At 37.3% G+C, this 15420-nt stretch overlaps 1 protein-coding gene across 1 annotated transcript in view; it reads right to left on the reverse strand.

Annotated features, from left to right (window-relative positions):
* ROBO1 (roundabout guidance receptor 1) overlaps positions 1-15420 on the reverse strand; it is a 707430-nt gene that overhangs the window by 252252 nt on the left and 439758 nt on the right. Inside the window, exon 4 of the mRNA XM_062602019.1 lies at positions 9091-9417. Within this exon, the coding sequence (XP_062458003.1) occupies positions 9091-9417 (327 nt within the window). The remainder of the gene's footprint in view (positions 1-9090; positions 9418-15420) is intronic.

Consider the following 15420-nt stretch of genomic DNA (forward strand, 5'->3'; position numbering starts at 1 on the left):
AGAATCAGCATTCTACAAAAAGACTGCCACCACATTCTCTGATTTATGAATGCTGAGCTGCACAGCAATCTCTGGCAAGAGTAGAAAATGCATAATTTGCTTGATCACCCATCCCAGCATGGTCACCCCAACATCCCAAATTACTCATCATCACCAGAATAATCTGTACAGTCACAGGAGCATAAGCAAAGAACTCTGTTTGCTAAAGGGGACCTAAATTCCTCCATTCTGCATAATTTCTGGGAAGATAAATACGTAAGAACGGCTTCCTTAGGCCAGACAAACTGCTCATGCAGCCTATTACTTTGCACTGACCCTGGCAGAAGTACATAATTGCACTGAATAGGAATCTTTTCTTTACATGCTCTGTTTCCACAGGAGTTGTATTTGTTTCATATGTACCAGCATCTAGAAAAAGCTTTCATTTGTATCGTTACCCATCAATAATACCACTGACCTGTGAACCACTCTAAGTACAGAATTAGCTACAATGCTCCAATATGTAGACACACATCCTCAATAAATGCCCTCTTAGTCTGCTTCCAAAATATATTTAATCTTAGCACTTTAGATCTAGTATGAAATACATGAATGGTATGGACTTCCAAACATTTCCATGGAACAACAAAAGCCTTAAAGCACTAGCCTACAACTGCAGGCCATACAATCTTCAGTTCTTTACAAACTCCTCTCACATATTCCCAAATACATACAAGTGTATTTTATATAACAGACAAACAATATTCCTTTAAGAACAGACCTATACTTAACTACAAAATGAAGTTCTACCATACCAAACTGTGTCAGTTAGGAAACATATTTAAGTTATGGCATTTCCAGGAAGCTTTGGTGCTTTCCTTTTATGTTATGTTAAATCTTTACATCAATGCATAAATTAACCTCGCAACCCTCTTTACAGCATGAATATCCAGTAACTCTATTAAGGCACACTCCTCATTTGATTCATTTATTTCCTTAGTACAGGCAAGACTGAATCATCAAGACTTCATCAAACAATACCAAAACAAGTAACAACTTCTTGTCTCCCCCACCTCCCCTGCAAGGGTGGACATTTGCCTGAAGAAACCTAGTGAATAAACCTCTTAGCAAAGCAGTGGTAGGGATCATGGCTCTAGTAGCAACGTTCCACCAAAGCGAAGGGGGCTGCTCTCCCCAGGACAAACTGAGAAAAGAACATCCTAAAACTAACAGTAAATACCAAAAGAAATACTGAAAGGTAGCTAACAAAAGTTAATGGCTTTTTTCCTCTGGTCTGAAGAGGTATGAACAGTAAAACAGCAGGCAAATGATTCACGTCATTAAAATCATTTTAGCACAGCTTCTAAGAACAAAACTCTTAATGTTTCGTTAGTACAAAATGTGAAAATATAGTAAATGAGGTAGCTGTTGAAAGCACAGAAAATGTAAACAGCATTATCCAATATGTACCACTGTTGAGAATAGGGACTTACATAGATCTGTGGGTCAAACAGCAAATAAACAGAACTGTTATTCTGAGGTTCACCCAATGCTAAAACGATATGATTTGGTAGGATTATATGCTACCAACAATATATTTAATTCTTCTCTTCAATGAGGAAAAGAACAAACAGCCTGGTTAAAAAGGGTATATTTTCGTCTGAGGCAGTGGGTGCCTCAAATGAAGGAAATTCTGACACATATCCAAAATGTTTTATTCACTGTCATGCAACCAAGGAAGGGTGTTAATCGGCTGTTTGCCTGTTTCTTTCAACACACCAGTGGTTGGACTTGAGGTATAATTTAAAACACAGAACACTTATAAAAATTAAGTGGTTTGAATTTTGACAGTATTGCTTAACTTTCAGCTAACAGCGCAAACAATAATTCAGGGAGACCCTATCTTGCCTAAAACTAATGGAAAGTGAGAAATAATTTTGCAGCTAATTGAACAGCTCATATTCTGCATAACTCAGGGAAATGAAGTACAGCAAAGTCTGTAGAGTTTGGATTCTGTAGCAACTTTTTCTCACTTGCCAAAGGAATTTCAGAGTAACAGGATAATTTTGTTTTACCAACAAGAATCAACAAGGCTGATAATAAAACATCCTCTGCACAGGATGGTAAATACTGTTTCTTGTCAATCAAAGACAACTGAAGTGTTTTTACACTGACTGTATGCAATTTTTAGTCCTTTTAAAAAAAATCTTAAAACTGCAACAAAGCGTTTTTAGAACTAGAACAATCATTAGTTTATGTACTGAAGATTATGTCACAATGACAAAGCTACGCAGGAAAAAAACTACACCAAATTTCCTAGTCATAAATGTACCTCTTCTCTAAAAATTCATTATGACACGGCAAGGGGAGAGTGGAAAAAAAAAGCATATAGTCCAATTCAGTGGGGAACATTAGACATTGTATCTTATTTTCTCCCAGTAAAACCAGCCACTTTGTCTGAAACGTGACACGGGCCGTGTGTGGACTGCTTGAATGAAGGTAAGTTCTTTTCATAAAGAACGTAGACACTCAACGTGTTGTCATCACATGTTGTGACAGTCCAACTCAAAGACAAGCTAAAATTATGGTGTATTTCCACCCAGCAGAGGAAACTACCCTCAAAATAGTTGTTGTCATTTGGTATCTCCAGCAATTTGCTGGAGATTCAGACTGAAATCTGAATGCTGTGAGTTCAGACTGAAATCCTTTGAATGTGTTAGTATTCCATTTTTCAACCATGTTATAGGACAGTCAAGGAGGCCTATCAGAACAACCATCAAAGGCTCACTGAAGACCATTTTTTCTAACCCTGCACTAGGAATATAATCATAATAATATGATTAAACTTAAGTACCAGAAGAGCTGTAATATTTAAATGTATCAATTTGCTGCACTGCTGGATTTCTGTGCTGCCTCACTTCCCTATCTCCTGTTGTGTCTGCTTGATTCATATTAGGATTTAAAGACGGTATACAGAGCAGAAAAAAATATACAAAATACAAACATAAAACCACTCTATTTTGTTGCACAGGTTTAATGGGACAAGGAAATTCCTTATCTTTCACCCTGTGACAGTAATCACAACTGGGAAAGACTTTGTTAAACTATGGGAGGTGTAAAGAAATCTGCTATTCTTACTAGATCTAACTCAATATGTGACAACATCGTTTTCATCTAATGCAAAAAAAGAAAGGAAGAAGTACAAGGTTCACTGCTCAAACTTTTCAGGATGCGGTACTACTACGCTTAAGACAAAAGGCATGCATGCAAGCATACACACGCACATGAGCATTGAGAAATATGACAGTAAGTTTCAAAAGCTATTTTTAGTTCTTCCACGTTTTCCTCTTCACCCTGAAATCTCATTAGGACAACTAGTTTTCCTGCCAGTAGCTTAAGTGGGATTTCCCGGTAGTACTAATAAGTTACTGCAGTACCACAGCTGGTCAGTAAACAAAACAGACCACCTATAGAATAAAAAATAACACATCTTCAAAAACTAGGCAGAGGACTTAAAGGACTATACTGACATTCAAACTCTCAAATGTTCTTCAGCTGACTAATGGCAGACGAAAGTAATACACACCAACCTGTAAAAGTAGCTGTTCCTGCTTTCCTCGAATGGAGGTAACTCCATTATAAAACACACCTGCAAAAAAGTTTCTCTTAAATGATGTTAGATTTTGGTAACACATGCTTAGGAGGCAGTTAGCAGTAATCCTGGTTTACTGTGCAGCTGAAACAGAGTCAAGTTCAAGCTAAACCTACCATTGATAAATACTAAGTTTTAAGATGCATTAGCAACATCATTGCTATTGAAATCTTCTATGCCTCAAGGAACTTCTGTTAATGCCATTGCTTGTAGTAAGCAATGGTACAGCTTTACTAAGTTTTTTGTGTGTGCGCATAGGAGCTTAAAGAGATTCCTGTAAAACTGAGATTCATCTTTGTCATACACGCACCTGAGCACTCAAGATCAGCCAGTTGTTTATCAGCAAGGAATTAATAGCTCAAGTAACAAGATCTGCAAATTCGTCCATTGATTTCAGCTTGGCTTCAAACATTGATGCTGTACAGCAGCAGTAAGGAGGGCAAGCTTGCTAATGTGCCCTAGCACCATATAGACTGAACAGCTGATGAAAACCACACACAAAGAAGTATGACTTCATTGTGAGAAGCGTATTACTGCTGCAGAACCATTGAGCATACAGTGCTGTTAACTCATCTTTCATAATCCTATGCTAGGTAAGGGGTTTTGTTCATTTGTTTTTAAAGTCACAACCTAGCAAGTCTGTAAGTGGGATGTTCCTGGGAAATATTTGGAGAATTATCCACTGAAAACTGAAAACAAACTTTTACACAAAGCGGTTTACTTAGTGTAAAATACCCTGTTATTAAGGTTACAAGTAACATGCATGTGTACATACTTTACAAATCCTTTTGTAAAAGTACTGCTCTTGAGCAACAAATCCATGTACCAATGGAAAACAGAAGCATTGTGATGAAAGTTACTCTAGAATTCTCATGGCAAAAGTGAAGTAAGATTTTCTAAGAGAAAATATTCTTTGAAATGAAGGCTCACAAAGCCACTGACCAACAACCATAACCAACTACATTTGCATTTGATTTTTCTTAACATCCTCAAAAGCTTTAGAGCAAGTGAAGAGAAAGATTAATACAGTCCTTACAGCTATCATTACCACTCTTGACATGGGTAGGTTTCTATACAACACTACTTCACAGACACATACAACTTTCAGAAATACAGTTTTCCTCTAGAAAGAGTTAACAGAAGGAAAACACTGAATCAAACTACCATGCACCAGCAACTTGGTCTTGGTAACTTCCTAACCAGAATTTGGTTTTGATTAGGTGCATCCATTCACCAGACAATCCCGAGAGATTCAAGCACATGAAGCAGCTCCAGCCACTTTCCAGTCTGCTGAAGAGTAACTTTGATTTCTCTACTGTGAACAATGACTTTTGTTTCCCAACCGATTGTGCAATAGATAAAACAGCCTCCAGCCCTCACTCTGAGGATCAAGCACAGTCCCACTTTGTACTCCCACCTGTAAAAGCCAACACTTGTAGAGAGAATTACACAGTTTCATTTTGACAGGGACATGCCTTTGTCACATTCTTTAGGACCTTTCACCACTGCAAAATGTGTCACCAGTAGGCAGTAATCCAAAACCAGTCACATTCCTCAAAAACAAAACAAGGAGCTAATTTAAGTAAGTCTCCAGTGATCAAAAGGCTGAGTTCAGGAAGTCAAGAACAGGGAAGCAAATGGACTTGTAGCAGCCTAAGTCTGAAGGATGACTACAGACTGCTATCTCCTTATCCCATCTTGCACCCTTTGTGCACTACCCTACTGAAACTTCATTCTACTGCAGATTAAATTGGAACACATACAGCGAGGCTCCATTTCAGTTCTGTGCAAATAACACTGCAAATATAGATGAAACCAGTCAACTACAAAAAAATACAAATCCCCCAATTAAACAGGAGTACATCTCTCGTTTAATTGCCTTGTAATTCAGCTTTCTGCTGAGCGGCTACTTATGCAAATTTATATCCTTCCCATTTATTAATATCTTACAGATCTAAATTAAACAGAAAATGTCATGTAATATTAAATAACAAAGCTACTTTACAGGCCTGTGTAGCCTGGAATAGTTTTACTGGTCTCTAAAGTGCGTAAGAGATTTGAGTTCTTGAAATATCTAGTGGCTACTTATTTGATTAAGGAAAGTCACAGTCCCTGCAACATAATCAAACAGAATATAGGCAGTGGGGGTTCAAATACTCGTTTCGTAGACTTAAAGAAAGACACAGCTCTTTACCAGCCAGAAGAATCATCTTGGTTTTCAGTCTTTTTAGGAGCATGGTTTCAAGGAAATAATTACAGAAACTACAGTAAATACAGCTGCAAAGAGTATTTTATATATATATACGTACACATAAAATAGCATTATAGAGAAGATATAACAAATCCCCAATGCTATGCGTAGACACATGGGACCTTCAGACGTTTTGGAAAAGCCGCAAGAAGCAGAGATTGCATAAGAGACTTAATTCAATTTGACGACAATAAATGGTATTTAGATCATGTATTAATTGAGAAGTCAGCGGAATAAAATGCAGCATCTTCCGGATTAAATGACACACACCCCTCAGTCAAGTCACTAGGAAAGTCTGATGAACAGAAAGGGACAAAGCAGAGGGAAAATTCCCCCTACAATTTTATCATTTGTGATTTTAGTCTGACCCCCATGATGGCAGTCACATCTAAAGCTGGTTTTAAAGTTTCTAACAAACAAAGGTATTTGAGAAGGTATGACAGCTTTTAATACAGTGCACTTCTGATATTTTTGAAGATCTGAAATCCCTCTGCATTTCCTTCTTTGCAACTACAGAATCTATGCAGAGAGTACTTAAGGAAGATGTTCACCTTGTTACACAGGCAACAAACTACCTTATTAATGATGAGCACTGGAAGTGCTTAAAATTGATCTGGATGAAGTAGTAGCAGACATCCAGTTTAGTTTTAAGTCTTAACCTAAAACTGAAGTCAAATATACACATACATTGAACAGTGAAGGAACATCATCTGATTAAGGTTGCAACTATAAGAGGTGATGGAAGAAAATATGATAGATTCCCTAACACATTGTGAAACAAATTGGTGTAGAAAGGGGATGCTTTTTCCAGCAAGAGCTATCAGGTACATTGCAAAACATGCTTGTTATGAATTTCACAAAAGTCATTTGGTTAAAAAAGCAGTATCAAAGCATATAACCAAATGAGTACTTTAAGTGATCTTCCGTACTTTGTCACAATCGAATAAAGGCACAAATAAAAGCTACAGTTGAACCCAGGACAATCTGTAAACACTCAGAAAATTAAACTATAACATAAGGATTTCTAAACTAGCAACTGTATATGACTACACATACAGAAATGTAAATGCTGTGGTGCTCTAAACAGGTATACTGAGAAGCTAATCAAAACAGTCCAATCCACTGTGAATATAGCTACAGCTTATAAATACAATAGCACTGCATCTACAATGCACAGATTTTTAATTTAATGTAAATTTATTCCATCAGTCTTCAACCCTTTCATTGTTCCTCACCTCTTCTGTGCTATTTAAAGTGTTTGGGTGCTTTTGCACTGTCACATCACTACCTTTTCTATTAAAATCATAGCCTGTTCTGTTAAAATGGTTTGCCTATAACTTCCAATTATTAAATTAAAATTACATACCATTTTACCTACAAATCTTATTTCCAAATGCATATTGTGATTTTTTTACCCCTCTGTGTACTGCAGGTATTTATTTTCGGACATTATCCCTTGGTATGAAGGCACTTTTGAGCTGGATTACTATTGTTAGGTGGTGTACCTTTGATCATTTTTAATAAGGCATTAGTCTTTTATTTAGTTATCTTGAGTACTGCCAGAGGATCTTAAACATTTGTGGTGATATCAAGATTTTATTTTCAGAACACGTCAGTCAGACTCTCTACTGCAGTCACATAAGGATGACTTGAGGCAGGGGTGACAAACACATCTAGCAACTATATACCGGTTGAAATTACGCATGCCATAATGTAATAGCCACTAAAGCCTATCTCATTGTTTCTGGGTTCTGATGAAAACTTGTGAAGACACAGAAACACTACATGCATTGCAAACATTACTCCAAGGTACATCATGAACTAAAAGAACGCAAAATAAGAATAAACTGTCCATGTTGCTTTGCTGCATGGACACAACATTAGAACTCATTTTAAGAACCTATAAGCAGTGCTATAAAGCAAACAGCAGCAATTAGATACAAATCAAATCTTTTAAACATTAAAGCCCACTCAAAATTACACCTACAAGATACTGGATATAACATTTGGGAGTAACCAAGCAACAGATGATTTAAACAGGTTATATAGATTTACTGGATAAGCATACTTCCATCTACCCAGACACTGATTACTTTCATGACTAGAAGTAGTAACAAGGAAACAGCATGGCTATAGGTCTTAATCATGTGCATTTTCTGTATTATATGTGATGATCAAGATCCTTCTTGTATAAGGATTATGAAAATCCTTGGTCTGTGAATGTGAACAAAGGAAGGCAAAGGGCTCACGTAAATGCAGAAATTTATAGTCTATTTCCTTTGCCTTCTATGGGTTATGAAAATCTAATGCTTCTACAGTTATACACCAAGACAGCCTTTAACTTATCTAACAGTTATAAACCTCATCAGAGCTAGTTAACATAAATCGTATAGCCCACAGAGAGATCAGTGTTTTCAGAGAGTGACTCACATAGTTGTGTGCTAGCTCTTAAACATGACACCAGATGAATTGCCACAGATTACAGGGGAAGCCTATACAAGCAACTTAAAACAAATACCTAACTTTTGAATGGCAAGGTTTCTGTGTATACTTCAGTACCCCAAAACTGCTATTTTATGACCTACACTTGGCCCTCCATATGAAAGCTTAGAACACTTTCATGTACACTCTCTGCCTCCAAAACAAGCAGGGTTTAAAGGGTATACAGGATGAGATAAGCATTACAAAGTGACGTGAACATACTTGACTGTTCCTTCCGTTGGCCAAATACTTAGAACTGGAGAGACGATTTGTGGGCTACTTCTTTTAGAGAAAAAACAAAACCCGGCTCATTTATGTTTCTAAATCTGCTAGCATTTTTCCTAGGGTTTATTTGTGCAACAGCAAGGTCAAACCTATTACATCAAATCCTGGCTATTCTGTCTCCCAGTACACATTGCATTTTGCATGGTTATCTGGCAAGAAAAAACATCTATAAACTGAAACCAAGTACACAAAGATAAACTTTTAAGTAATCATAATTGCATGGAGGCATAAAAGTAGCAAGAACCCATAAAAATGTTTACATTTCAGAGTGATACAATACCTTGTCTATTTCCCTATTTGACTCTCTATTAATAATAATTAACTGCATAATTCCTTCACTGCTTTTAAGTCAATGCCCCAGAGGCAGCTCACACTTTATCTTCAAACGACATCAAAGCAAGCAGCTGCTACCAAAGAGCGGAAAAGAAATAAATGTACTTACTTGCCACCTCCAGCGATGCATTATGACTTACAGCTTCCCCAAGGTAATTCCTTGCCACACAGACATAGACCCCTTCATCAGGCCTACTCTTGCGCCCATGGACAATGCGTAAGAAAAATAAAGATCCACTGGGCAGTAGCATGCGGTGGGAGCGTGGATCATCCTTGTCCGTTTCCACCCTCTCCCCTCCCTTGTACCACTCAATGGTAGGGGTCGGCCTTCCTTCTGCTTTGCAGTTTAAAGTTGCTGGTTCTCCTTTGGAAACGATTAGATCGGAAGGGTGTTCGACAATTCGAGGTGGGAAATCTTCTTGCCGAAGACGGGAGCCTGCAAGATACAAACACAAAGTTTTAGTAGGAGGTCTTTGTCAGGTACAATCACTGTGTTTTGTGAAACAACTACTTAACCATTACCTTGTAGTAGAGGATCTAATAAAGAACAGCTATTAACACCTGAAAGTGGAAAAAAATACCCCCAAACCTTAATGCTTGCTCTTCATTGTGTGCAGGGTTCTCCTGGGTAAATACATTCCAAAGCATTTTTTTCAACAGGTGATCTGTATTAGTGAACTGAACTGCCACAGTCCTAAATCACATCCATTTTTATATTGATCTATACTCACATATAAAAATTTAGACATATATGCATAATTATGAAAAACTAGTCTTACAGATACTCTACAGACATCAGACCCGCAAAACTGGTTCTTCTCTAATCCATCACAAAAAGCTAAAGCCAAACTCATTCAACCATTTGGAAAGCCCATGAATTCATGCAATGTCCACAGAGTAAGTCTAGTATCTCCAGCACCTACAAAGTAGCATTATTTCACTTGTGCTATCAGCTCTTTTTTAAGTCACTTGTTAGGCTGATGACTGAGTGTTTCTTAGGCAAAATTAGAGCAACTTTTTACATTATAAAATCTAGAACTCTGATATAATGTGAGACAACGCTATCAGGGATAACAGAAAAGTTGCAAACAAACAAGATGATTCTTGTAGAAAATAATTCAGTTTCTGCAGGCTGATAACTGGCATGAAGGAAAACTGTAATAGTCTGGATAGATATATACCACAGCAGAATACAACAAACAACTGGGCGTCAAAGAACTCCAAATTAGGACGAAGCAGCTACTAAAACTTTCAGGGTTTTAAATTGTTGACTCAATCTCAAATTGCTGTTATTTTTTTCCTTGATACCCAACTCTGCCATTGATAAAATTAATCTCTTGGGTCGCTAACTCCTGATTATTAAAATTTTAGTTGCCAAGATTCTTTATTAATAACATGAGGTTTAAAAAGCTGTGAAGCACCAGAAGGAAATAAAAGATCTATTCCCTGCAGGTTAACAAACCGTAAATTAGTATGGAAAAAGGAGAGGAATCCCAGAGAGCTCTGTTTTCATGCATACTTACACTATATATGTGCATATTATATATTTTTATATATATAAATAATATAAAATGTAGAACTGTCATGTAAAATTCATTTCACATTTCCTTCACCTCAAGACAATCAATGCAAATAAATGGCACACTAAGCAGCTAGCACTAACCACACGCTCCCAAATCTCTGGTAGTATGACTTCTCTACTTGAAATATATTTGCATGCTGTATGCAGTAAAAGAGAATAGTTTCATAAGAACATTACTGACCATTAAATACAAAATAACTCCAACACCAATAATCCTACTATGCAGTCCTTTATGAAAAGATAATATATGTAGTATTGTATCTAGGACTTTATTCCTAAATTAGAATAAATCTTTCCTCATCTACCTCATTAGCCAATTTCTGCTCAAATAGTCACAATAATGCAAGATTTTGTAGTATCTAAAGCAAACAAGTAATAATATTTTACATTCACCTTTAACTGTAACAACTGCCTGAGACATGAAAACTGTTATGAGCAGTATGGAAAAGCATCGGCAGCTCAAACACAAGCCAGAAAACTCCTAAATCCTTCTTCTGGCTGCACCCCACTGTGCAGCCCAGCTCTGTGTCACCTAAAAGAAGGGTACAGGCCAAATACAGTGAGAGAGCTAGAAGTACGGAGAAGAAAATTGCGCCAACCAGCACTGGTCCTTTACAGTAGCTAAAAAAGCCTTTAATATACTTCCGTTTGCCTTAAGCGCACACCTCAGCCACTGCAAAGTGCATTTGTGTCTACTCACAATGAACTTCTACACAGCCCTTGTGAAAAGCACCTCAGCCAACACTGCTGCCCTCACAACTGGGATGATCAATTTTACAGCTCTCTTTCCAAGGTAGAAGTGCCTACACAGGGATAAAAATCTTACTTTTTTATACCTCTGCTCACTTCTGATATAACTCGTAAGTATATAAGTTCAATGTAAAATGTTTAAAGATAGTTAAAAAACTATTTATTTAAAAACAAAGTGAGCACTTATGCTAGTATGAATCCCATTTCTATTGTCACAGATAATGCTAGCCAACCAGCACGCTGTCTAACACAAGCCTCCTGTTGTTACTCTCAGTCTGGCCCAGACCACAAAGAAATGAAATACCATTTTCAGATCTATCGCATCCACACTTCCCATACTGACATTTAAGTGACTGTACACTAAACTTCAAGTACTGTACAGGATGAAAGTTTAAAGACTGACCTCTAAACCTGCTTGAAAACTGAGACTCGAAACTCTTAAGGGGGAAAAGATCCCCCGGAAACACCAGGAATGCTCATATATGTTTGACATTTCTTTGCTGGGTAACATTAGACGAGTTAAGATGGCAGAAATGACCATTAAAATATGTACATATTTTTTTAATCCCAGCATTTTATAAAGTAACATTTCTGTAGAAAATTGCATAAAACTACTTAAAGCAGAAAGGGACAATAGCTGTAATAGCTGTTAACTGGCACATAGCATTAACCATAGGGTTAGTGACAACTGCCTGAGGGGTATAATGGCCTTGACAATCAGTTTATAATCTCTCTACATATCTACACATTCTTTTTTTTTTTCCCCTCAAAATCTTTCTTTCCTTTTAGCCCAGTTATTTAAGCTGCATTTATGTTTTATTGAGAAGGAGCAGCTTCAATTACCAACATAAATCTTGCAGTGGGCACCAATCCTGTAATTTTGCTGTCAAAAAGCAGCACACCTATTACATGCTGGATCTGCCATCAAAAACACAACAGAGGTGCTTTTTCTTTCCCCTCAAAGATGCCAGCACTGGGTTATTGGAACTTGTTTTCCCTGCTTTTATTATAAGTCAAGTCTTTCATAGAAAGGATGCCACCAGCTAAAGCATGCTACACTAATTATTTCATGCTGCTGCTTAAAAGAACAATTGTATGAAATCATGTTTCCAGTGTCTTGGACTGCGCTGCAACTATTTTTACAAGCTTCAAATACTGAAATAAACAGATGTGAAGCTTCAAAGTAAGCTGCCATCAGATGAATGCTGAACTCATAGAGGCAAGATCTGCCTTCATTCCCACCTTAAAACTCCCTGTTGGTAGCATACACAAACATAACGTATTGAAAAATTGCAGGGAATGCGTTTAAATGGGAAAACTGCTGATGTGAGGGATACAAACACTGTGCTGTTCTCCTTCCAGGGAAAACAAAAAAGTTATGTGCTACTGAAATAAAGCGCCTTGAATTTGAACCTAAGAAGTTAAAGAAATTAAGACCATGACTAGAGGTGATCTAAACTTCAGCTCAGATGGGTAGAGAAAACCTGATCTCCCAATATCTATATATCTAAACAGTACCTTATCCTTTGTCTCATAAAATGCTGCATGACAGACTGTCATCAGCCAAGTGCCAAAAAGCCAGTATGCTCTTGGCCCCATTTCTTTTCCATTTCACAAGTATAACAACACTAATTTTCAGAGCACAGAATCTCCACTGTTTGATTGAAATGCTTTATATTGTGATGCAAGAGCAATTAGGCCTGTTACTCAGCTATCAAAGTTATTAGTAAAATACTAAAAAACAAAACCACAGGTTTCAAATCAGTGTTAGGCAATTCCTGCAAACAACTGTACTTCATCAGAACATCAGAGTGTTTCCAATTCCTCAATACGCACATCTTAACCTCCTTCAGACTCTTTTCAGGAAGTGGGGAAATCTTTTTATGGTTTTGTTCACACTGACTGGAAAGATGTTCCATAACTCTTTTGCTTTAGTGGTTAGAAAACTTTCTCTAATCCTCAGGTTAGTAAATACCTCAGGCTTGAGCTGCCCTTTAATTCTGATCTCTCCACACACTTATTGGGATTTTATCCCTTTGACATGCAGATTGCAACCTTTTCCTTTTTTACCATCCTCTCAGATTTTGCGTTCTTGTTGCTGTTAGAAGTCAACAAACTAATCTCATCTGGTTTTCCCCTCATAAGACCCACTCACCTTTTCCTTGCCTCAAATTCTTGAGTTCCTCCTTCCTAAACATGAAAGATCCAAACCATACACACTTATGAGGTTAGCAGACTTTGAATGTACGTCGAGCACGCACTGCAAAGCAATGTCACGTCAGGTTGCAGGAGAAAAAATAACTGAAGGAAAAATCAAAGTATTTTTCTGAAAGTGGCTTTTCTGCCACAAGACATGCAGCTAACCTAACCTATGGGGTTTACCTGTTCTCACAGGTAATAAACCATTTCCAAAGGAAAACAACAGAACAAGGAAGATCCACAGAGACCATGTTCCATTCATGTTTCTCTCAACTTCTCAAATTTGCTAATATTCTTACTCTTCGTATCCTACCCTTGTTCAGCCCAAATAAAATACTTGATTTTCTGAGCTTTGTAGCTTGCACAAATAGTGCATATTAAAAAAGCAGAGGTGTTGCAGTCTTCCCTCTATAACCAAAGACTTGAAGTAATGAAGCCACTAATGCTGCGCGTATTTGGATCTCCCAAAAATCACAACAGGACTTTCATTCTTAATTCTACTTTGGCATGAAGCACAAAAGCCAAAACTGCATTTAGCTGGTATTTCTGAAATACTGATTTGAGAATAGCATGGGTCATTCTATGGTCTCAGAAAGAAAGTCTTTGTAACAGTTTTATTTACGTCTGCTCATCTCTCGTAACTGAGTACTGAACGAACATAGAGTCTGGTCTAAAGTGAAGTTATGATTTTTAGTTAAACCCTGCGCTTACTTCTCACAGTCGTAACTGTGAACATTTCCCTAACTACTTGATAAAAGCACCACCTTTATGAACAAAAATGTAAGGCAATGGAGGTGCTACAATCCTGCATGTGAGCCAGTGTTTGTACACTAAGGAGAGCAAATGAACAGCTGGAACATAACAACACTGTTTCATCAGCTGATTAATGCTCACCCAGGACCACAGGGTTTAGTGCAATGCATTTTAAGGTGCATTTAATGGTTCCAAACACTGATCTGGGAATAGGTCCAGTTCTTTCCAATAGATATGGTAAAACATGACAAGCAAGGCTCTCACTCTGGATCACTAAAACTTGCAATTCTTCTGTGTGTTCCCACTGAAAAGTAACATCTCAATTTCTTTTTCTAAGTACAGGTGGGCAAGATGAAACTAAAGAAAACCATTTAACATTCCTACCGCTGCTCTGATCCCTAAAAAGGTGGTTGTTTCTTCAGTTTACCCTGTTATGTCATGAATCCTTTTGTTTCCCACTTTTAATTGCTATTGGAGTTGCTGTTCCTAATGAGAGATGAAATTATTAAGTGTCCTATTTCCTTACTTCTGTTACTAAGGGATATTTTTGGGTGAAGCAAACTGCACTTTAAATACAAAGTCTGATTATAAAATCCAAATTTTGTGGGCCATGGGGTTTCAACTTAAGACGTAGGCACCCACAAAACATTTTTCTCACCTAGAAAGATAACCTTACAGTATCTGTTGTTGCTAAGACACCACAAATTTCAATTATATTTCTGTCATGGCTACAACACTACCAGGAGATGTCAGAAATGAGTAATTTACTGTATACTTACAGCCGGAAAAAAACCCTAGAATAACAACAAAGGTCTGGTGTTTTAAGCCACATCTGTCTGTGTCCCTTTAACAAGAGATTAAATGGGAGCTGTACTAAAAAATGCCTCAAGTCCAGACCGATCTCGAGTGGCTCATACACTGATAGAAGATGGAATCCAAACACTGGAAGATATAGGTGTTCATTTTATACAATACCTATGTCCTGGTCAACTGAACAGGAGTTAGCTGAAGTATTACAGCAATAAGCTAAATAAAGAAGAGAGAAAAATAAAAATCATTTCTACATCACATTGGTTTAAATGGCTTCTGTTCCTTATTCTACAGTAATTCTGGACACACATGGTTAGGTCAGAAAAAGCCATAAATTTTTAAGCA

Source organism: Pezoporus occidentalis, unplaced genomic scaffold (assembly GCF_034315485.1).
Source record: "Pezoporus occidentalis ecotype Australia unplaced genomic scaffold, CSIRO_AGI_Poc_V1 ctg74, whole genome shotgun sequence".
Lineage (NCBI taxonomy): Eukaryota > Metazoa > Chordata > Aves > Psittaciformes > Psittacidae > Pezoporus > Pezoporus occidentalis.